This window comes from Coregonus lavaretus (assembly GCF_964263955.1).
Source record: "Coregonus lavaretus genome assembly, chromosome: 38".
Classification (NCBI taxonomy): domain Eukaryota; kingdom Metazoa; phylum Chordata; class Actinopteri; order Salmoniformes; family Salmonidae; genus Coregonus; species Coregonus lavaretus.
Genome location: NC_140025.1, coordinates 21,432,626 through 21,456,135, shown reverse-complemented (window position 1 = coordinate 21,456,135; position 23,510 = coordinate 21,432,626). Strand labels below are relative to the sequence as shown.

Sequence of the window (23,510 nt, the reverse complement as noted above, 5' to 3'; positions counted from 1 at the left end):
ATTAAAATTGATTAAATAATGTTCTCTCAATCTACACACTACCCCATAATGACAAAGCAAAAACGGTTTTGTATTAATATTTGCAAATGTATTTTTAAAACAACCAGGAAATATCACATTTATAAGTATTTAGACCCTTTACTCAGTACTTTGTTGAAGCACCTTTGGCAGCGATTACAGCCTTCGAGTCTTCTTGGGAATCACACTACAAGCTTGACACACCTGTATTTGGGGAGTTTCTCCCATTCTTCTCTGCTGATCCTCTCAAGCTCTGTCAGGTTGGATGGAGAGTGTTGCTGGATGGACAGCTATTTTCAGGTCTCTCCAGAGATGTTTGATTGGGTTCAAGTCCGGACTCTGGCTGGGCCACTTAATAACATTGAGACTTGTCCCGAAGCCACTCCTGAGTTGTCTTGGCTGTGTGCTTAGGGTCTTTATCCTGTTGGAAGGTGAACCTTCATCCCAATCTGAGGTCCTGAGCGCTCTGGAGCAGGTTTTTATCAAGGATCTCTCTGTACTTTGTTCATCTTTGCCTCGATCCTGACGAGTCTCCCAGTCCCTGCCGCTGAAAAACATCCCCACAGCATGATCCTGCCACCACCATGCTTCACCGTAGGGATGGTGCCAGGTTTCCTCCAGACATTCAGGCCAAATAGTTCAATCTTGGTTTCATCAGACCAGAGAATCTTGTTTCTCATGGTCTGAGAGTCCTTTAGGGGCTGTCATGTGCCTTTTACTGAGGAGCGGATTCTGTCTGACGACTCTGCCGTAATGCCCTGATTGGTGGAGTGCTGCAGAGATGGTTGTCCTTCTGGAAGGTTCTCCCATCTCCACAGAGGAACTCTGGAGCTCTGTCAGAGGGACCATCGGGTTCTTGGTCACCTCCCTGACCAAGGCCCTTCTCCCCTGATTGCTCAGTTTGGCCGGGCGGCCAGCTCTAGGAAGAGTCTTGGTGGTTCCAAGCTTCTTCAATGCTGTAAACATTTTTTGGTACCCTTGCCCAGATCTGTGCCTCGACACAATCCTGTCTCGGAGCTCTACAGACAATTCCTTCGACCTCATGGCTTGGTTTTTGCTCTGACATGCACTGTCAACTGTGGGACCTTATATAGACAGGTGTGTGCCTTTCCAAATTATGTCCAATCAATTTAAATTTACCACAGGTGGACTCCAAGTTGTAGAAACATCTCAAGGATGATCAATGGAAACAGGATGCTCCTGAGCTCAATTTCGAGTCCCATAGCAAAGAGTCTGAATACTTACGTAAATAAGGTATTTCTGTTTTTAATAATAATATATATACAGTGGGGGAAAAAAGTATTTAGTCAGCCACCAATTGTGCAAGTTTTCCCACTTAAAAAGATGAGAGAGGCCTGTAATTTTCATCATAGGTACACGTCAACTATGACAGACAAATATTGGAAAAAAAATCCAGAAGATCACATTGTAGGATTTTTAATGAATTTATTTGCAAATTATGGTGGAAAATAAGTATTTGGTCATCTACAAACAAGCAAGATTTCTGGCTCTAACAGACCTGTAACTTCTTCTTTAAGAGGCTCCTCTGTCCTCCCCTCGTTACCTGTATTAATGGCACCTGTTTGAACTTGTTATCAGTATAAAAGACACCTGTCCACAACCTCAAACAGTCACACTCCAAACTCCACTATGGCCAAGACCAAAGAGCTGTCAAAGGACACCAGAAAAAAAATTGTAGACCTGCACCAGGCTGGGAAGACTGAATCTGCAATAGGTAAGCAGCTTGGTTTGAAGAAATCAACTGTGGGAGCAATTATTAGGAAATGGAAGACATACAAGACCACTGATAATCTCCCTCGATCTGGGGCTCCACGCAAGATCTCACCCCGTGGGGTCAAAATGATCATAAGAACGGTGAGCAAAAATCCCAGAACCACACGGGGGGACCTAGTGAATGACCTGCAGAGAGCTGGGACCAAAGTAACAAAGCCTATCATCAGTAACACACTACACCGCCAGGGACTCAAATCCTGCAGTGCCAGACGTGTCCCCCTGCTTAAGCCAGTACATGTCCAGGCCCGTCTGAAGTTTTCTAGAGTGCATTTGGATGATGCAGAAGAGGATTGGGAGAATGTCATATGGTCAGATGAAACCAAAATATAACTTTTTGGTAAAAACTCAACTCGTCGTGTTTGGAGGACAAAGAATGCTGAGTTGCATCCAAAGAACACCATACCTACTGTGAAGCATGGGGGTGGAAACATCATGCTTTGGGGCTGTTTTTCTGCAAAGGGACCAGGACGACTGATCCGTGTAAAGGAAAGAATGAATGGGGCTATGTATCGTGAGATTTTGAGTGAAAACCTCCTTCCATCAGCAAGGGCATTGAAGATGAAACGTGGCTGGGTATTTCAGCATGACAATGATCCCAAACACACCGCCCGGGCAAAGAAGGAGTGGCTTCGTAAGAAGCATTTCAAGGTCCTGGAGTGGCCTAGCCAGTCTCCAGATCTCAACCCCATAGAAAATCTTTGGAGGGAGTTGAAAGTCCGTGTTGCCCAGCGACAGCCCCAAAACATCACTGCTCTAGAGGAGATCTGCATGGAGGAATGGGCCAAAATACCAGCAACAGTGTGTGAAAACCTTGTGAAGACTTACAGAAAACGTTTGACCTGTGTCATTGTCAACAAAGGGTATATAACAAAGTATTGAGAAACTTTTGTTATTGACCAAAAATGTATTTTCCACCATAATTTGCAAATAAATTCATAAAAAATCCTACAATGTGATTTTCTGGATTATATATATATATATATACACACACACAGCTCTGGAAAAAAATAAGAGACCACTGCAAAATTATCAGTTTCTCTGGTTTTACTATTTATAGGTATGTGTTTGGGTAAAATTAACATTTTTGTTTTATTCTATAAACTACTGACATTTCTCCCAAATTCCAAATATTTTTTTTGTCATTTAGAGCATTTATTTGCAGAAAATGACAACTGGTCAAAATAACAAAAAAAATGCAGTTTTCTCAGACCTCGAACAATGCAAAGAAAATAAGTTCATGTTAATTTTTAAACAACACAATACTAATGTTTTAACTTAGGAAGAGTTCAGAAATCAATATTTGGTGGAATAACCCTGATTTTCAATTACAAATTTCAACTTTCTCCACCAGTCTTTCACATTGATGTTGGGTGACTTTATGCCACTCCTGGCGCAAAAATTCAAGCAGCTCGGCTTTGTTTGATGGCTTGTGACCATCTTCCTCTTGATCACATTCCAGAAGTTTTCAATGGGGTTCAGGTCTGGAGATTGAGCTGGCCATGACAGGGTCTTGATCTGGTGGTCCTCCATCCACACCTTGATTGACCTGGCTGTGTGGCAAGGCGCACTGTCCTGCTGGAAAAACCAATCCTCAGAGTTGGGGAACAATGTCAGAGCAAAAGGAAGCAAGTTTTCTTCCAGGACAACCTTGTACGTGGCTTGATTCATGCGTCCTTCACAAAGACAAATCTGCCCGATTCCAGCCATGCTGAAGCACCCCCAGATCATCACCGATCCTCCACCAAATTTCACAGTGGGTGCGAGACACTGTGGCTTGTAGGCCTCTCCAGGTCTCCATCTGACCATTAGACGACCAGGTGTTGGGCAAAGCTGAAAATTGGACTCATCAGCGAAGATGACCTTACTCCAGTCCTCTACGATGCAATCCTTACGGTCTTTTGCAAACCTCAGCCTGGCTCTTCTTTGCTTCTCATTGATATAGGGCTTTATTCTAGCTTTGCACAACTTCAGCCCTACCCCTAGGAGCCTGTTCCGAACCGTCCTCGCCGTGCACTTCACCCCAGCTGCCGTTTGCCATTATTTTTGTAGGTCACTTGATGTCATCCTACGGTTGTTGAGTGACATTCGAATGAGCTGGCGGTCATCCGGTCAGTAGAGAGTTGATTTCGCCCTCTGCAGGTCTGTAGCTTTGTTGTCCCCAATGTCTGCTGCTTGACCTTGTTCTTATGAACCGCCGTCTTTGACATTTTAAGGATGGAAGCAACCTGACGCTCACTGTATCCCTCTGCCAGTAAAGCCAGAATTTAACCCTTCTTTTCCTCACTCAAAACGTTCCTTTTCAACTCTTTTGGCATGGTCAATAGTTATGTTTTGATTAATATTACTTTTGAGGTACTATTAGCACTGTTTTTGCCATTCAGCTGGTCCTATTGCAATAGGATAGTGATGACCACAGCAGTGGTTTTTATACTTTTCCTCGTTAAATAAGATTTGGTTCAGGTGATCACCTAATCAGTACCTAATTCAGTAGAATGAGGTGTGCCTGTGTTGGAATGCAACAGACACTGGAATGGCTGTCATACATGTAGAGATGCTTATTTAAGAGAAATTTGCAGTGGTCTCTTAATTTTTTCCAGAGCTGTATATAGATGTCCTAGCCTACCTCTTTTAGGTAACACATTCAATGCAGTATTAGCCATATATTTAGCAAATAAAGGATGTGTTATGCGTAAGCTTCTAACTTATAGCCTCTGTCTTTTGCGCAATAAGCACCTGCACTCCACTGGCCTCTCTCCTTAAAAAATGCTGCTTAGCTCTTGGAGTCCCATAGAATAACTTGCTGGAATTTTGATGTTGTTGCATTTCTTATACTAATAGACTATTTGAAAAGGAATACAAGCTCGTTTGCTGAATGTTAAATGCAGCAGCTAGGCATGGATGGTATACCATATACCGGGGTATTTGGAAAAAGCCACGGGATGTTTTTTTCAATACCGTCAATACCGTTTAAACTATTTCTTTGAAGTCACGTGGTGTTTGTTTACAAGCACACAACGACGAGAGACGGGAGTCTTGTGAGTCACTCACGGTTGTGCAGCATGTGCCAGGTGATCTAATTACAATATTTAATTCACAACTAAATGTTTGCCAGCTTGAAATCTTTAAACTATTAAGTTAACTGTCTAACATGTGCTAAATGCATTTCGATTGCTAAGTTAGTAGCATTCTCTATGGGTTTTACATGTACTTGTTAGCATTGCTAATCTTTACATAACAGAGTATCAGTGGGGTTTGAAAACAGCGTCCCCTGTGTTCAGTGCCTGTATTACAGAATATCCTGGTATGGCACAAGATCAATATGACGATATGACAATCTGGATGCCACCCAAGCCTAGCAGCCTATAGAACTCATGGGGAGTTTTAAAGAAGAGGGAACACGTCATGGCAGTAGGCTATAATAATTATTTATTCAGATCCATAATCTTATTCTAGTCCTATATTATTAAAGCATGTCATTCCAATGATCAAGGTAAGGACAGCAAAACGTATTTAATATAACGAGGAAGAAATGAAGCAACAATAGAGAGAGAAAGAGGAGGTAGGCTTATATGCACGTCGCACAACATTAGGGGAAATATTATTAAATGTACATGCGTCAGCCTACTAATTATAAAAATGTAAAATATTAAATATATTAAAAAATGTAACTCAAATTCACTAGCCTATAATTGTAACGCATGTCCTGCACCAGCATCGCATGTTCTCTCCCAGCTTCATGGTTTGAACGAGATGCGTAATTTGAGTCCATACAATACAGTATAATAAAATACAGTATAGTAATACAGTCCACACTCAAAAAGTTTAGCCGACTGGAGCTTGTTTTATTTTACATTTACATTTTAGTCATTTAGCAGACGCTCTTATCCAGAGCGACTTACAGTTAGCGCATACATTATTTTATCGAACCCACAACCCTGGCGTTGCAAACGCCATGCTCTACCAACTGAGCTACATCCCCTGCCGGCCATTCCCTCCCCTACCCTGGACGATGCTAGGCCAATTGTGCGCCGCCCCATGGGTCTCCCGGTCGCGGCCGGCTACGACAGAGCCTGGATTCGAACCAGGATCTCTAGTGGCACAGCTAGCACTGCGATGCAGTGCCTTAGACCACTGCGCCACTCGGGAGAGCTTTTATGTTTTTCTGTTGTGCGTAATGTGCGGTAGCCTACAGTTGAAGTCGAAAGTTTACATACACTTAGGTTGGAGTCATCAAAACTCGTTTTTCAACCACTCCACAAATTTCTTGTTAACAAACTATAGTTTTGGCAAGTCGGTTAGGACATCTACTTTTTCCAACAAATGTTAACAGACAGATTATTTCACTTATAATTCACTGTATCACAATTCCAGTGGGTCAGACGTTTACATACACTAAGTTGACTGTGCCTTTAAACAGCTTGGAAAATTCCAGAAAATGATGTCATGGCTTTAGAAGCTTCTGATAGGCTAATTGACATCATTTGAGTCAATTGGAGGTGTACCTGTGGATGTATTTCAAGGCCTACCTTCAAACTCAGTGCCTCTTTGCTTGACATCATGTGAAAATCAAAAGAAATCAGCCAAGACCTCAGAAGAAAATGTGTACACCTCCACAAGTCTGGTTCATCCTTGGGAGCAAGTATAAACACCATGGGACCACGCAGCAGTCATAACGCTCAGGAAGGAGACGCGTGCAAATCAATCTCAGAACAACAGCAAAAGGACCTTGTGACGATGCTGGAGGAAACAGGTACAAAAGTATCTATATCTGTCACGGATTCTGCCGAGACTGCCCTTCCTTCTGGCTCGGACAGGCTTCGGCGTTCGTCGTCACCGGAGTACTAGCTGCTGCCGCTCTATGTTAGATGTTTCTATGTTCACTTGATTGTTGTCTGTTGTTGCGCACCTGTTCCCCATTATGTTAGTTTGTCTGCCTATTTAACCTGTACACGTCCACTGTTTGGTGTGCGTGTTTATTGTACTGTTAGAGTGTCATTTTGTGTGCAGGTTTTGCTCCTCCTTTGTCATTTTGGAGGGTTTTCTTGTATTTCTTTACTTCTCAGTAAAGTGGTTCTTCATCTCATTCTGTGTCCTGCGCTTGACTCTGGCCTACCACATTCCACCGACATTCGTGACAATATCCACAATAAAACAAGTCCTATACCGACATAACCTGAAAGGCCACTCAGCAAGGAAGAAGCCACTGCTCCAAACTCGCCATAAAAAAGCCAGACTACGATTTGCAACTGCACATGGGGATCGTACTTTTTCATACTGGCCCGCCGTGGGAATCGAACCCACAACCCTGGCGTTGCAAATGCCATGCTCTACCAACTGAGCTACATCCCTGCCGGCCATTCCCTCCCCTACCCTGGACCAATTGTGCGCCGCCCCATGGGTCTCCCGGTCGCGGTCGGCTACAACAGAGCCTGGATTCGAACCAGGATCTCTAGTGGCACAGCTAGCACTGCGATACAGTGCCTTAGACCACTGCGCCACTCGGGAGGCTAGTTTCTACGGGATTAACGTCTGGAGACTGGCTAGGCCACTCCAGGGCCTTAATGTGCTCCTTTTTGAGCCACTCCTTTGTTGCCTTGGCCGTGTGTTTTGGGTCATTGTTATGCTGGAATACCCATCCACGAACCATTTTCAATGCCCTGGCTGAGGGAAGGAGGTTCTCACCCAAGATTTGACGGTACATGGCCCCGTCCATCGTCCCTTTGATGCGGTGAAGTTGTCCTGTCCCCTTAGCAGAAAAACACCCCCAAAGCATAATGTTTCCACCTCCATGTTTGACGGTGGGGATGGTGTTCTTGGGGTCATAAGCAGCATTCCTCCTCCACCAAACACTGCGAGTTGAATTGATGCCAAAGAGCTCGATTTTGGTCTCATCTGACCACAACACTTTTACACAGTTCTCCTCTGAATCATTCAGATGTTCATTGGCAAACTTCAGACGGGCATATACAGTGGGGGAAAAAGTATTTAGTCAGCCACCAATTGTGCAAGTTTTCCCACTTAAAAAGATGAGGCCTGTAATTGTCATCATAGGTACACGTCAACTATGACAGACAAAATGAGAAAAAAAATTCCAGAAAATCACATTGTAGGATTCTTTATGAATTTATTTGAAAATTATGGTGGAAAATAAGTCTTTGGTCAATAACAAAAGTTTCTCAATACTTTGTTATATACCCTTTGTTGGCAATGACACAGGTCAAACGTTTTCTGTAAGTCTTCACAAGGTTTTCACACACTGTTGCTGGTATTTTGGCCCATTCCTCCATGCAGATCTCCTCTAGAGCAGTGATGTTTTGGGGCTGTCGCTGGGCAACACGGACTTTCAACTCCCTCCAAAGATTTTCTATGGGGTTGAGATCTGGAGACTGGCTAGGCCACTCCAGGACCTTGAATAGCTTCTTACGAAGCCACTCCTTCATTGTCCGGGCGGTGTGTTTGGGATCATTGTCATGCTGAAAGACCCAGCCACGTTTCATCTTCAATGCCCTTGCTGATGGAAGGAGGTTTTCACTCAAAATCTCACGATACATGGCCCCATTCATTCTTTCCTTTACACGGATCAGTCGTCCTGGTCCCTTTGCAGAAAAACAGCCCCAAAGCATGATGTTTCCACCCCTATGCTTCACAGTAGGTATGGTGTTCTTTGGATGCAACTCAGCATTCTTTGTCCTCCAAACACGACGAGTTGAGTTTTTACCAAAAAGTTATATTTTGGTTTCATCTGACCATATGACATTCTCCCAATCCTCTTCTGGATCATCCAAATGCACTCTAGCAAACTTCAGACAGGCCTGGACATGTACTGGCTTAAGCAGGGGGACACGTCTGGCACTGCAGGATTTGAGTCCCTGGCGGCAAAGTGTGTTACTGATGATAGGCTTTGTTACTTTGGTCCCAGCTCTCTGCAGGTCATTCACTAGGTCCCCCCGTGTGGTTCTGGGATTTATGCTCACCGTTCTTGTGATCATTTTGACCCCACGGGGTGAGATCTTGCGTGGAGCCCCAGATCGAGGGAGATTATCAGTGGTCTTGTATGTCTTCCATTTCCTAATAATTGCTCCCACAGTTGATTTCTTCAAACCAAGCTGCTTACCTATTGCAGATTCAGTCTTCCCAGCCTGGTGCAGGTCTACAATTTTTTTTCTGGTGTCCTTTGACAGCTCTTTGGTATTGGCCATAGTGGAGTTTGGAGTGTGACTGTTTGAGGTTGTGGACAGGTGTCTTTTATACTGATAACAAGTTCAAACAGGTGCCATCAATACAGGTATCGAGTGGAGGACAGAGGAGCCTCTTAAAGAAGAAGTTACAGGTCTGTGAGAGCCAGAAATCTTGCTTGTTTGTAGGTGACCAAATACTTATTTTCCACCATAATTTGCAAATAAATAAATAAAGAATCCTACAATGTGATTTTCTGGATTTTTTTTCCTCAATTTGTCTGTCATAGTTGACGTGTACCTATGATGAAAATTACAGGCCTCTCTCATCTTTTTAAGTGGGAGAACTTGCACAATTGGTGGCTGACTAAATACTTTTTTCCCCCACTGTATATGTGCTTTCTTGAGCAGGGGGACCTTGCGGGCGCTGCATGATTTCAGTCCTTCACGGCGTATTGTGTTACCGATTGTTTTCTTGGTGACTATGGTCCCAGCTGCCTTGAGATCATTGACAAGATCTTCCCGTGTAGTTCTGGGGTGATTCCTCACCGTTCTCATGATCATTGCAACTGCACGAGGTGAGATCTTGCATGGAGCCCCAGGCAGAGGGAGAATGACAGTTATTTTGTGTTTCTTCCATTTGCGAATAATCGCACCAACTGTTGTCTTGTAGCCCATTCCAGCCTTGTGTAGGTCTACAATCTTGTCCCTGACATCCTTGGAGAGGTATTTGGTCTTGGCCATGGTGGAGAGTTTGGAATCTGATTGATTGATTGCTTCTTTGGACAGGTGTCTTTTATACAGGTAACAAACAGATTAGGAGCACTCCCTTTAAGAGTGTGCTCCTAATCTCAGCTCGTTACCTGTATAAAAGACACCTGGGAGCCACAAATCTTTCTGATTGAGAGGGGGTCAAATACTTATTTCCCTCATTAAAACGCAAATCAATTTATAACATTTTTATCATGCGTTTTTCTGGATATTTTTGTTGTTATTCTGTCTCTCACTGTTCAAATAAACCTACCATTAAAATTATAGACTGATCATTTCTTTGTCAGTGGGCAAACGTACAAAATCAGCAGGGGATCAAATACTTTTTTCCCTCATTGTATCTAGTGGAAGAACTGGGAATCAGACAGAGGATACATTTACATCAATGGAGACTTCAGCTTTTTCCTCATATGTACACTAAACAAAAATATAAACACAATATGCAAAGTGTTGGTCTCATGAAACATGAGCTGAAATAAAAGACCCAAGAAATTGTCCATACACACAAAAATATTATTTCTCTCAAATTTTGTGCACAAATTTGTTTACATCCCTATTAGTGAGGATTTCTCATTTGCCAAGATAATGCATCCACCTGACAGGTGTGGCATATCAAGAAGCTGATTAAACAGCATGATCATTACACAGGTGCACCTTGTGCTCGGAACAATAAAATGCCACTCTAAAATTAGCAGTTTTGTCACACAACACAATGCCACAGATATCTCAAATTCTGATGGAGCATGCAATTGGCATGCTGACTGCAAGAATGTCCACCAGCGCTGTTGCCAGATAATTTAATGTTCATTTATCTACCATAAGCATCGTTTTAGAGAATTTGGCAGTGCGTCCAACCGGCCTCAACCACGGACCACGTGTAACCACGACAGCCCAGGACCTCCGGCTCCTTCACCTGCGGGGTCTTCTGAGACCAGTCACCAGGACAGCTGATGAAACTGGGTTTGTACAACTGAAGAATTTCTGCACAAACTGTCAAAAACCGTCTCAGGGAAGCTCATCTGCGTGCTCGTCGTCCTCAACAGAGTCTTGATCGGACTGCAGTTAGGCGCTGTAACAGACTTCAGTGGGAAAATGCATCCCTTCAATGGCCACTGGAGAAGTATGCTCTTCACAGATGAATCCCGGTTTTAACTGTACCGGGCAGATGGCAGACAGCGTCATGTGGGCGAGCAGTTTGCTGATGTCAACGTTGTGAATAGAGTGCCCCATGGTGGCGGTGGGGTTATGGTACGGGCAGGCATAAGCTACGGACAACGAACACAACTGCATTTTATCAATTGGCAATTTGAATGCACAGATACTGTGATGAGATCCTCAGGTCCATTGTCGTGCCATTCATCCGCTGCCATCACCTTATGTTTCAGCGTGACACTGCACGGCCCCATGTCACAAGGATCTGTTCCTGGAAGCTGAAAATGTCAGTTCTTCCATGGCCTGAATACTCAACAGACATGTCACCCATTGATCATGTTTGGGTGCTCTGGATCGACGTGTACGATAGCGTGTTCCAGTTCCCGCCAATATCCAGCACAGCCATTGAAGAGGAGCTAGACAACATTCCACAGGCCACAATCAACAGCCTGACCAACTCTTCGTAAAGGAGATGTGTCACGCTGCATGAGGCAAATGGTGGTCACACCAGATACTGACCTTTTTTGAAGGTATCTGTGACCAACATATGCATACCTATATTCCCAGTCATGTGAAATCCATAGATTAGGGCCTAATAGATTAATAAAAAATTTCTCAATTTGTCTGTCATAGTTGACGTGTACCTATGATGAAAATTACAGGCCTCTCCTCTTTTTAAGTTGGAGAATTTGCACAATTAGTGGCTGACTAAATACTTTTTTTCCCCACTGTAAATATCTATCTCATTCCTGTAAAGGTATGGAGCGTTGCACAAGCCCTGCACTTAAATAATGGCTGTGTTTCAATGGGAATTTGAACGTTTCGAGCACCTCCGTTAGTTATAAGATCAGAGAAAAAAAAATCCCTCTTTAAAATATTTTTCCTTTTGGAACAGTAATTGGTGACTTATTGTATCTCAAACCTAGACTTTTAAAATATCTTATTCCCCAACATGGAGACAATTGTGGGGAACCCACATTTACAAAAGAAGTAAATGTATGTTTCTTTTTGGTCTGCTGCATCTTGGCCTCTGTAGTAGTCACAATGTTTCTGACACCTTCACCTGAATCACACAATTCTTACCTTTCTAACAGTACTAAGCATGGGGTTGTAAGACAGTTTTAAAACCAAAATGTGCTTTATGAGGGTAGTATACAATATTATGCGTTGTTTAGAAAATGCCACCAGAGTTTAACAGGTTAATGTATGGATCAGCATCAGGCTTGAATCAAAGCTCTAATCAAATCCAGACATATTTATATGCTTTAGAATGACACTTCCAATTTTGGCAGGAAATACCGGGAGAAAAATGATTAATTCTCAGGATGGAACATTTGTAAAATACTTGGGAAATATTCAACCATAGTTCAGTTTGAGAGAACTGTGTGTAAGTGAAAGGAAAGAGAATATAGACAGTGTGTGAGTGTTTGTGTGTGTCACAGAGAGAGAGAGGTGCCCACCATGGAGACATAGTACTGTAGTTCACTCCTCCTTTCGGGGTCAAAGTTAGGGCTGGGGCTGGGGTCAGAGTTAGGTCTGGGGTCAGAGTTGAGGCTGGAACCCCTCTCCGCCCACTGTTGCCTCTCTCCACTTCCAGCTCTCAGTCTTTCTCCCTCATCCTCCTCCGACACCCATCCCCTCAGATCTCCCCCTCTGTCACACAACTCCTCAAGTCCTGCTACACAAACACACAGAAAAGTGGTGAGTATATTTAGCTGTGTGAGAGAGATTAACCCAGGATGTATACATTTCACCATGGTCACACTCAGGGCAGCTTTATTATATATTTAACTCAGGTTGCAGAAAAGACAATTGTGTTAGTGTGTGTCATTGTGTGTTAGTGTAAGTGTATATCCAAGCGCTGTCGTAGCCAGCCGCGACCGGGAGACCCATGGGGCGGCGCACAATTGGCCCAGCGTCGTCCAGGGTAGGGGAGGGAATGTCCGGCAGGGATGTAGCTCAGTTGGTAGAGCATGGCACTTGCAACGCCAGGGTTGTGGGTTTGAAAAAAGTAATAAATAATAATAATAATAAAATAATGTATGCACTCACTAACTGTAAGTCGCTCTGGATAAGAGCGTCTGCTAAATGACTAAAAAAGAAAAGAAAAAATTATTTGGCTCTGGTAGCAGAAGGATAAGGGCAGACAAAATTGTGATAGCGTGTGCATGTGTATTACTATGTGTTAAGAGTGTATTAGTGTGTGTAAGAGTGTGTTGGCATTACTGTATATATTTCTGGCTCTGGTGGCAGAAGGATTCAGGGAGACTGCATAAATCCAATTCCAACATTAACGGATTTGAGATGAGATGACTATTAGGCTACTGCACAGTCTTGTCACACACACCCGAGTGTGAGAGTGCAATACCTACCAATGGAAGCTGCTGAGGGGAGGACGGCTGGAACGAAGCGAATGGAATCAAACACGTGGAAACGATGTGTTTGATGTGTTGAATACCATTCCACCTATCCCACTCCAGCTATTACCACGAGCCCATCCTTCCCAATTAAGGTGCCACCAACACACAATACCTACACACAATATACGTACACACACACCCCTGAGTTCTTGTCAGGTTGGTGGCTTCTAGCTGTGTGTGTGTGTGTGTGTGTGTGTGTGTGTGTGTGTGTGTGTGTGTGTGTTTGTGTGTGTTTGGTTCTTCTATCCTTGTGGGGACCTAAAATCCCCAAAAGTTCCCACAATAAATATTCTCCCTCGTGGGGACATTTCCCACGTCCCCATGAGGACAAATGCTATTTTAAGCTCAGGGGTTAGGTTTAGGGTTCCAATTAGGGTTAGGGTTACAATTAGGGTAAGGGGTTAGGTTTAGGGTTTGGGTTACAGGTTCGGGTAAATAGGATTTTTTATATAAATTAATTTGAGGTCTCCACGAGGATAGAAGAACAAAAAGTTATATATAAGGATATTATTTTTGACGATATATCGTATCGTTTGGACTATAATCACAATATTATTTTTGTGCTAGTTGGCTGTACGTGCACCAAAACTTTTCTTTCATCGCTTGATCTCCATCTTTTTAAATAGGGAGCCAATTTGTTTTCAGCACTTTTATTTCCATGACTGATCAAAACTTGTTTTCTCATGTCTCTCTTTTGTCCCTCGGCAGCAGACATATGATGAGCAATGTTTGGAACATCGAATTGCAATAAAATCACAGTTTCGATTCGCAATACATATAAAATCGTGAGAATCACAACACATATTGTATCGGCACCAAAGCATTGTGATAATATCATATCGTGAGGTCCCTGGCAATTCCCAGCCCTACCGTCATGTTGGTGGTTTCTAGCTGGGCGTGTGTGTGCGGTGTTCACAAGTGTGTGTGTGTGTGTACCTGTCATGTTGGTGGTGTCTAGTTGTGGCTCCAGAGGGTTGAAGGAGAGAGTGTGGTTCAGCACACTGAGGATTCCACTCTCTTCTCCTCCTGCCCCTCTCCCCCATCCTCTCTCTCTTCCCTCTGTTATCGCTCTTGCTTCGCCCTCGCCACTTAATCCCCCCCTCTCTCTGGAGAGTCGGAGGACCACTGCTTGAGCGTCTGGTGAAACAAATATAATAATTATTATACTAACAAAAATATGATAACAATAGAGAATGCACTTCTCTCAACTGAGACACTGCAGGACTCTACAGTGCAACCATTATACAAACTTTCGGGCCGGTGCGAACCACAATAATAATGTTTAATGAGCACATTTGGTAAATTCTTTTTGAGCTTAGAAATCGCTAAATAAGTGACTAACAAAAAGGATGGCAGTGGGGGCTTGTGGATTTGCCACCATTTACCTTGAATGTGTTGTTTACATGCGTTTTTTCAGCATACAATGTTTGACTTGAATGTAGTCTCACAAGCCAGACATCAACACCGTATTCTTGGGAATAGAGAATCAGTGCTTGATCTCTGGCACCGTTCAAAAGTTTGAGAAGCTAGCACTTTCAGGATGAACGGTCCAATCAGTGAGTTTAAGCAGAGTGGTTTAAAACATAAAAGGTTACTATTGATTACCTTGTGCCAAGCGAGCAACTTCCTCCCCCTCCTGCTCTCTCTGCACCATGTGCGTGTGAGCTGCAGCTCTGTACTGTGCTGTAATGTGTGAACTAGATGGTTTCTGTAGTAGATGTTGGTTCATCCAGTCTTTGGGCTCGTCCCACAGCGAAGGAAGAGAAGACCCTTCTGCCTGCAAAACAAACACACTCTGCTGGCTGGCTCAGAAGGCTGTGCCTTGACCATTGAAAAAACGGATGATAGCAAATGTTGGTTTTGCTACACCAAACCAACATTAGCAGAGGCAGAAAGCAAAAGTGCAAGTCAGTATCTCTCTTAACAACAAGAAGTGACAGAAATAATCTGTGTGGAAACACTGTGTTTGAGTGTGAGTATGTGTACCTGTGTGCTGAGCAGTCTCAGCGCTTCTGTCCAATGGGAGCGTAGTAAACTCTGCAGTCTGCTCACAAGCTCCTCTCTCTGCACTTCGAGCCTCCTCCTGCTCTCCTCCAACAAAACAGACTGCTGCTTGGAGTGGGCCAGCCTGACACACACACACAAAATGGGCAGAAACCATTACAAATGCACAAACCAACCTGGTGTGATAAACTTTGCGTGTGTGTGTGTGTGTTACCTGGTCTGGTAGTCCTGGGTGAGTGTGAGTGTGTGCTGCTGGTGTTGCTGTAACTGGGAGGAAAGTTCTCTCTCATGGCGAGCACTCAGGTCCAGCAGCTGCTTCCTGAAAACACAGACACACGTCAAACACTGTTGAAGTGTGTGTGTGTTCAAGTTTCAATGTCACATGCTCAAGTACAGCGAAATGCCTTTCTTGCAAACTCAAAACCCAACAATGCAATCACAATGAAATAAGAAGAAATATGAAGAACACAATAAGTAAGTAAGCGTACTAAACTCGGCAACAAAAATAAACATCCCTTTTCAGGACACTGTCTTTCAAAGATAATTAGTAAAAATCCAAATAACTTCACAGATCTTCATTGTAAAGAGTTTAAACAGCAGAGAGAATAGTCTATGGTTTGCGTGGTTAGAGTCTTTAATGATTTCCCGGCCCTTCCTTGTTCATTAATTGGGAAACACAGTACTGTGAGGTGCCTAAGTGAGCGCTACAGGGAGACAGGACGGACAGCTGATCGTGAGTGTGCATAGAGAGTGCAAAAATAAAAAGTCAATAAAAGATAGTCTGTGTAGCTATTTATCAATCATATTTCTTGGGGATAGAAGCTGTTCAAGAGCCTGTTGGTGTCTGACTTGATGCACCAGTACCTCTTGCTGTGCGGAAGCAGAGAGAATAGTCTATGGTTTGCGTGGTTAGAGTCTTTAATGATTTCCCGGCCCTTCCTTCCACACCGACTTCAGAAAGTATTCAGACCCCTTGACTTTTTCCACATTGTTACAACCTTATTCTAAACTGGATTACATTGTTTTTTCCCCCTCATCAATCTACACACAATACCCCATAATGACGAAGGAAAAACAGGTTTAGACATTTTTACTAATTTATAAAAATTAATAAATATCACATTTATACATGTATTCAGACCCTTTACTCAGTACTTTGTCGCAGCGATTACATCCTTGAGTCTTCTTGGGTATGACGCTACAAGTTAGGCACACCTGTATTTGGGGAGTTTCTCCCATTCTTCTCTGCAGATCCTCTCAAGCTCTGTCAGGTTGGATGGGGAGCATTGCTGCACAGCTATTTTCAGGTCTCTCCAAAGATGTTCAAATCGGGTTCAAGTCCGGGCTCTGGCTAGGCCACACAAGGACATTCAGAGACTTGTCCCAAAGCCACTCCTGCATTGTCTTGGTTGTGTGCTTAGGGACGTTGTCCTGTTGGAAGGTGAACCTAAGCCCAAGTCTGAGGTCCTGAGCACTCTGGAGCAGGTTTTCATCAAGGATCACTCTGTACTTTGCTCCGTTCATCTTTGTCTCGATCCTGACTAGTCTCCCAGTCCCTGCCGCTGGAAAACATCCCCACAGCATGATGCTGCCACCACCATGCTTCACTGTAGGGATGGTGACAGGTTTCCTACAGACCTAACGCTTGGCATTCAAGCCAAAGAGTTTAATCTTGGTTTCATCTGACCAGAGAATCTTGTTTCTCATGGGCTGAGAGTCTTTAGGTGCCTTTTGGCAAACTCCAAGCCGGCTGTTTCTCCCGATTGCTCAGTTTGGCCGGGCGGCCAGCTCTAGGAAGAGTCTTGGTGGCTCCAAACTTTTTCCATTTAAGAAAGATGGAGGCCACTGTGTTCTTGGTGACCTTCAATGCTGCAGACATTTTTTGGTACCCTTCCCCAGACCTGTGCCTCGACACAATCCTGTCTCGGAGCTCTACGGACAATTCCTTCGACCTCATGGCTTGGTTTTTGCCCTGAAATGCTCTGTCAACTGTGGGACCTTATATAGACAGGTGTGGGCCTTTCCAAATCATGTCCAATCAGTTGGATATACCACAGGTGGACTCCAATCAAGTTGTAGAAACATCTCATAGATGATCAATGGAAACAGGATGCACCTGAGCTCAATTTCAAGTCTCATAGCAAAGGGTCTGAATACTTCTTCAAATAAGGTATTTGTTTTTTATTTTTAATAAATTAGCAAAAATGTGTTTTCACTTTGTCATTATGGGGTATTGTGTGTAGATTGCTAAAGGATTTATTTTATCCATTTTAGATTAAGGCTGTAACGTAACAAAATCTGGAAAAAGTCAAGGGGTCTGAATACTTTCCAAAGGCACTGTAGATGTCCTGGATGGCAGGGAGCTCGCCCCCAGTGATGTACTGGGCTGTACGTACAACCCTCTGTAGTGCCATGTGATCAAGGGCGGTGCTATTGCCATACCAGGCAGTGATGCAGCCAGTCAAGATACTCAATGGTATAGCTGTGGAACTTTTTCAGGATTTGAGGGCCCATGCCAAACTTTTTCACGCGCCTTCTTCATGACTGTGCACGTGTGTTTTAAGCCTTTAGTGATTTGGACAATGAGGAACTTGAAGCTCTCGACCTGCTCCACTGCAACCCTGTCGATGTGGACTACTACGTTTCCTGTAGTCCACGATCAGCTCCTTGGTCTTACTGACGTTGAGGGAGAGGTTGTTGCTCTGGCGCCAGAGCATATGAGCGGAGTGGAGCGGTGAGAATCTCAGCTCCTCGCTCACGGAGCTGTTCACCCCTCCGCTCCCCCCGCTCAAAGCCACATCAGGCCAGTCCGCTCATTATCGCTCAGCGCTCAACGCAGTTTGCATCGCGCTCCACTCAAATCGCCCCCCGCTCACTCCAAATAAGGAACAAAATCTGCATGTATTTCACTTTTAGCTTAAACCACAGCCTTACTTTATCTCCCCGAATTTGTTGCATACAGACTCATCTCGGATTATCCATTCTGTCTTGAAACGGGGATCTAACACTGACGCTAAAATGAGATGTTAATCAGTATAGTATATTGCATAGCGAATTGACACGTTGTTTGCCAATGTTTCTGCAAAAGCAGCGATGCCCATTGGAAGTGCAGCGTGAGTGTAATCGGTGAGCAGGGATTTGATTTCTGTGACAGCAGGGAGGAACATCCCCAGGTTCCCCAGCTCCTTCTGCATTTTGTCTGTGAGGTCTGCTAGTGGTGTCAGCACACTGACAAGGTGTGTCAGCTGCCGTACTTGATTCAGGGTGATGTTAGCAACATTAGACTTGAGTTTGTTTTACCATAACGGGTATTTTTGGAACAACCGGATGAACGACTGAATCATCCGCAGCTGGCTGCTCCATCGAATGGCGCAGGCATTTGTGGGGCGGACACCTAATTGGTCGGTTTCCTCTGTGCTCTTGCGTACACTTTTCACCAGGTGCCCGACTTTCACTAACAGCCTATTAATGTTGTCGTGCTTGTTAACGGCGTTTTTGATCGCCAGCTGAAGCATGTGAATGGGGCATCTCAGATGTAAATTTGACAAAGTAAAGTACTAATTTATCATAGTTTCTTGGGGGGGTGTAGCCCGGTTGAGCTACGCTGGCGAAGTGTTGCATCCCTTCGCGTTCTCCTTTACTCAGCGGTTCATAGTCCATGAAAATCATTTTAAAAAATGCTACATCCAGCTCTCTTTTTCTCTCCCTTGTTATGGTTGGGCCTTTACGTGCAGTGAATAAACTTTTGAATTCCTCAACCCTTTTCTCTTGTTGCTGCTGCTGCTCCTCTCGCTCTATAAAATACAAATTCATGGACGACACAAATTAAATTAAACAGATGGATTCTGGGTCAGGCTTGAGCATGCTTCAGACTCGTGGTGTGAGCGAGCGAAATTGGAGCGGGACATAGAGCGACGCTCCGTCCTTTTAAAAATGCCGCTCTGCGCTCTGTCAAAATCCGTCCGCTCACGCTCCACGCTCGCTCCCGCTCCACTCATATGCTCTGTCTGGCGCCACACTGCCAGGTCACTGACCTCCTCCCTGTAGGCTGACTCATCGTCGCCGGTGATTAGGCCTACCACCGTTGTGTCGTCAGCAAAGTTGATGATGGTGTTGGAGTCGTGCGTGGCCACGCAATCATGGGTGAACAGGGAGTACAGGAGGGAACTAAGCACACACCCCTGTGGGGCCCCTGTGTTGAGGGTTAGCATGGCGGAGTTGATGTTGCCTTCCCTCACCACCTGAGGTCGGCCCGTCAGGAAGTCCAGAATCCAGTTGCAGAGGGAGGTGTTCGGACCCAGAGTCCTACGCTTGGTGACAAGCTTGGAGGGGACAATGGTGTTGAACCCTGAGCTGTAGTCAATGAACAGCATTCTCACATAGGTATTCCACTTATCTAGGTGGGTGAGGGCAGTGTGGAGAGCAATTGAGATTCCATCATCTATGGATCTGTTGAAGCGGTATGCAAATTGGAGTGGGTCTAGGGTGTCTGGGATGGTGGAGTTAATGTGTGCTATAACCAGCTTCTCAAAGCACTTCATGATTACAGAAGTGAGTGTTGCATGAAGCCTTAGAGTTCTTGGGGACAGGAATGATGGTGGTCATCTTAAAACATGTGGGGATTTCAGACTGGGACAAGGAGAGGTTGAGAATGACCGTGAATATACCTGCCAACTGTCTGAGAACATGCCCTGGAATACCGTCGGGCCCCACGGCATTGCGGGTGTTGACCTGATTGAAGATCTTTCTCATGTCGACCTCGGAGAGCGAGATCACCCAATCCTCTGGGTCGGTGAAGGCCCTCACACCCGACACAAAGTTGTTGTTGTCAAAGCATGTGTATAAATTGCATTGAGTTCGTTTGGTAGAGAGGCATCGTTGGGCAGATCACGGTTGGGTCTTCCTTTGTAATCCGTAATGGACTGTAGCCCCTGCCACATGCGACAGGGCCTGTGTAATATGATTCCACCTTATTCCTATATTGTCCTGCTTGTTTGATGACTCTGCGGAGGTCATAGCGGGACTTCTTGTACTTATTCCTGTCCATGGCCGTAGCCTTTGGGTTGTCTACGATAGCTCTGTGTGCATTAGCCCTGTCCTTTAGTTCAGCGCCAAACTTGGTGTTAATCCCTCTGCTTTTGATTGGGGAAGCAGCGAACTCTCACCGTGGGGACAACGTCACCGATGCATTTCCTAATGAAGCCTGTAACAGAGGTGGTTAGCTCGTCAATGTTATCGGCGGAGTCTCTAAACATATTCCAATCAGCGTTAGCAAAGCAGTCCTGTAGCATATTTCTGATTCTGGTGACCATTTCTCAACGGAGCGAGTCATGGATACTTCCTGTTTGAGTTTCTGCTTGTAAACAGGAAGCAGGAGTACGGAGTCATGATCTGATTTGCCGAATGGCGGACGAGGGAGGGCCTTGTATGGTTGCTTGTGGGTAGAATAACAGTGGTCTAGAACTTTATCGCCCCCTAGTGGCGTTTGTATGTGTGTGTGTGTGTGTGTGTGTGTGTGTACCTCTGCTGTTCTTTCAGGGCAATGTGTTCCTGCTGTAAAGCTGACAGTCTCTCAGTCTCCTGTTTCAGCTTTACTTCCAACTGAGAACGCTGGGCTTCAAACCGGGCCTACACACACACACACACACACACACACACACACACAATTTTGTAAACAAACCTCCAGACAGTCATAAGATCTTGTAAACACACAGACACACAAACAGACATGTACCTGTTCCAGAGCCCAGTCCATGCGCTCCGTGTCCCTCTCTCTCCGCGAGTCTACTTCCTCCTCCTCCAGCTGTAGCAGTCTCCCCCTCACTTTGGCCAACTCTCCTCTCACCTCCTCCAACTCCTGTCTTACCTCCACCAAATGCTGCTCCTCTTGCTGCTTGCACTCCTACACACAAACGCATGCACGCACACACACAGGATGGGGTCAAGTCAGAATTTTGGAATTAACTCCAATTCAGGATGCTTTGAGTTACTTAAACGACATCTGATTCCATTAGGTACGCTTCATACACAGAAATGCTAGTTAGAGACTGCTGTTAGTTGCTAAATAAGAGACCAGAGGAGCTTTCAACAAGGCTTCCGTTTGCGGCAAAGATGTTACTTAGTAACAATTTCAGTTGAATGATTTAAATGAACATTCCAAAATGTTGGACAAGAGAGACAAACCCACCCTCTCCTCTTGCAGTTGATTGGCTAGCTGGACTGTCTGGTCCTCCAGCGATCTTCTCTCATTGGCTGTTTGCTCCTGGAGGCAGGTCAGAGCAGCCTGGGCTTCCTGGGCCTGTAGATGCAGCCCGTCTCGCTCCACACACACCTTGTTACGCTCCACACACACGCGCTCACACTCACGCCTACAGTCACACAGAGACCCTTCCAACTCCACCAGCCGCAGCTCCTACACACACACACACAGTCAGATGTGTGTAAATGATAGTGCGAGAGAATGTGACTGTGTGTGTGTTACTCACCAGCTGTCTGTTGGTTCTCTGTAGTTCATCAGAGTGTTTCTTTTCTTGCTCCAGCGCCTCAGCAACCTGAGCCAGAGACTGCTCTAATTGAGCAAGGCTCTGGAAAACACACATGCACGCACACACACACACACAGTGAAATCTGTGAGTCCTGTGTATATATGATGACAACAACAGCCAATGTCAGTCCCGCCACTTGGTTTGGCATAAAGATGTGGGATGGTGGTGTGGAAATGTAACCACTGTCAAATTCAAACAGAGCTATGGATTCAAGGCAGCAAAATTGTAAATCTGTGTAGGCACATAAATACTGTGTTTGTGCTACCTCTTGCTGCTGTGTATGTCGTCTCTCCGCCAGCTCCTTCTCCTGCTGTAGTCTCTTCACTCCCTCACTCTTCTCCTGCTCATGTTTCCTCCAGCCTTCAACCACCTTAGCCAGGGTCTGATAGACAGACACAGACAGACAGACACAGACAGACAGATAGACACAAAGCTCCACCTTGGCCTCTGATATTTTCACCATATAGATAACACCCATCCAGAAGATTTGCGTGTATGAGAGAAAGAGAGCTAGCGAAGTGAGAGAGCAAGAGTGTGTATGAGTGTAAGGTGTGTCCACACCTTATCCAGCTGCTCGATCATGATGTCCTTCTTCCGGTCAGCTGACATAGCGAGAGCCAACCGTTGCTGCAGCTCCAGAGCCTTACTCTGCAACACCAGCACCTGCCCCTCACACTGCTACAGACTAGGCTTGTCACGATACCAGTATTGTGATAGTGGTACCATGACAACCCTACTACAGACACACACACCTGCACCACACACTGCTATAGACACACAGTTACACACAAGGCAGCATCTGCCCCTCACACACACATCTGCCCCTCATACTGCTACAGAGAGAGGGGTTAGACACTGGCCAGCACTAAGACCAGGCTAGAGCAGGCTAAAGCAGGGCTGATCCTCAGGAGTTAGAAGGTCATACCAGGACCAGTGTGCGCGTGTGGGTGTACCTTGCGGCTGGTCCTCTCCCTGTCTAGGCTCTCCCTCAGGACAGTGGTTTCCGGGGAGGAGAAGACACCGTCAGAACGCAGACGAGAAGAATACCGCGGGAACAACTCCTCTATACCTCCTACCCCACCACTGGAGAAGAGAATAAGAAAAGTGCAGTTTGTTTTACATATTGTCAAATACATACTGACAACATAGCCATAACAGAGAATACAAAAACGAGAAGGTGTGTAGTGTTACCTGAGTAGCTGTGAGGTGCTGTCACTGTTAAATGACTGGTTGGGACTTCCTGTAACACTGCTGCCTTCTGCAGGACAATACAGGGAATAAAATATTGGCAAAGTCAGTGTGTGTGAGAGAGAGAATGGTGTGTCGGTGTGCTTTCTCTTCAGTGTGTGTGTGTGTGTGTGTGTCACCCATTCCCTGAATCCCAAATAATCAGCCCCTACCCCCTAGGCACAGATCTAAGAGGTGTAAGCAATATGGTGGTGGTTCCACCTACGGTTGGGCGATGTCAACCTTTGTCCTATCGTGATTATATACCCATAAAACATTGTTATATACAATGCTATCACCCTCCCCCAACTAAAACAATAGTTGTGCTATAGCGCGAAATCAAATGCAACTGGACAAATCATGACAAAAGATAATGTTGTTGAAAGCCTGAGCAGAGGCTAAGT

The 23,510-nt window shown here is 44.8% G+C and overlaps 1 protein-coding gene across 3 annotated transcripts in view; it reads right to left on the bottom strand.

The window, feature by feature from the left end:
• LOC311112552 (centrobin-like) overlaps positions 1–23,510 on the bottom strand; it is a 38,541-nt gene that overhangs the window by 3,885 nt on the left and 11,146 nt on the right. The window contains exons 5-17 of one of the 3 annotated variants that reach the window (XM_084155689.1): positions 23,071–23,137; positions 22,833–22,962; positions 22,441–22,557; positions 22,145–22,261; positions 21,820–21,918; positions 21,522–21,746; positions 21,069–21,236; positions 20,856–20,962; positions 15,549–15,653; positions 15,317–15,458; positions 14,936–15,107; positions 14,267–14,467; positions 12,371–12,588 (exon numbers count right to left, since the gene is read on the bottom strand). In XM_084155689.1, coding sequence (XP_084011815.1) covers positions 12,371–12,588; positions 14,267–14,467; positions 14,936–15,107; positions 15,317–15,458; positions 15,549–15,653; positions 20,856–20,962; positions 21,069–21,236; positions 21,522–21,746; positions 21,820–21,918; positions 22,145–22,261; positions 22,441–22,557; positions 22,833–22,962; positions 23,071–23,137 — 1,868 coding nt within the window. The remainder of the gene's footprint in view (positions 1–12,370; positions 12,589–14,266; positions 14,468–14,935; positions 15,108–15,316; positions 15,459–15,548; positions 15,654–20,855; positions 20,963–21,068; positions 21,237–21,521; positions 21,747–21,819; positions 21,919–22,144; positions 22,262–22,440; positions 22,558–22,832; positions 22,963–23,070; positions 23,138–23,510) is intronic. The other 2 variants (XM_084155690.1, XM_084155691.1) reach the window with 2 other exon arrangements.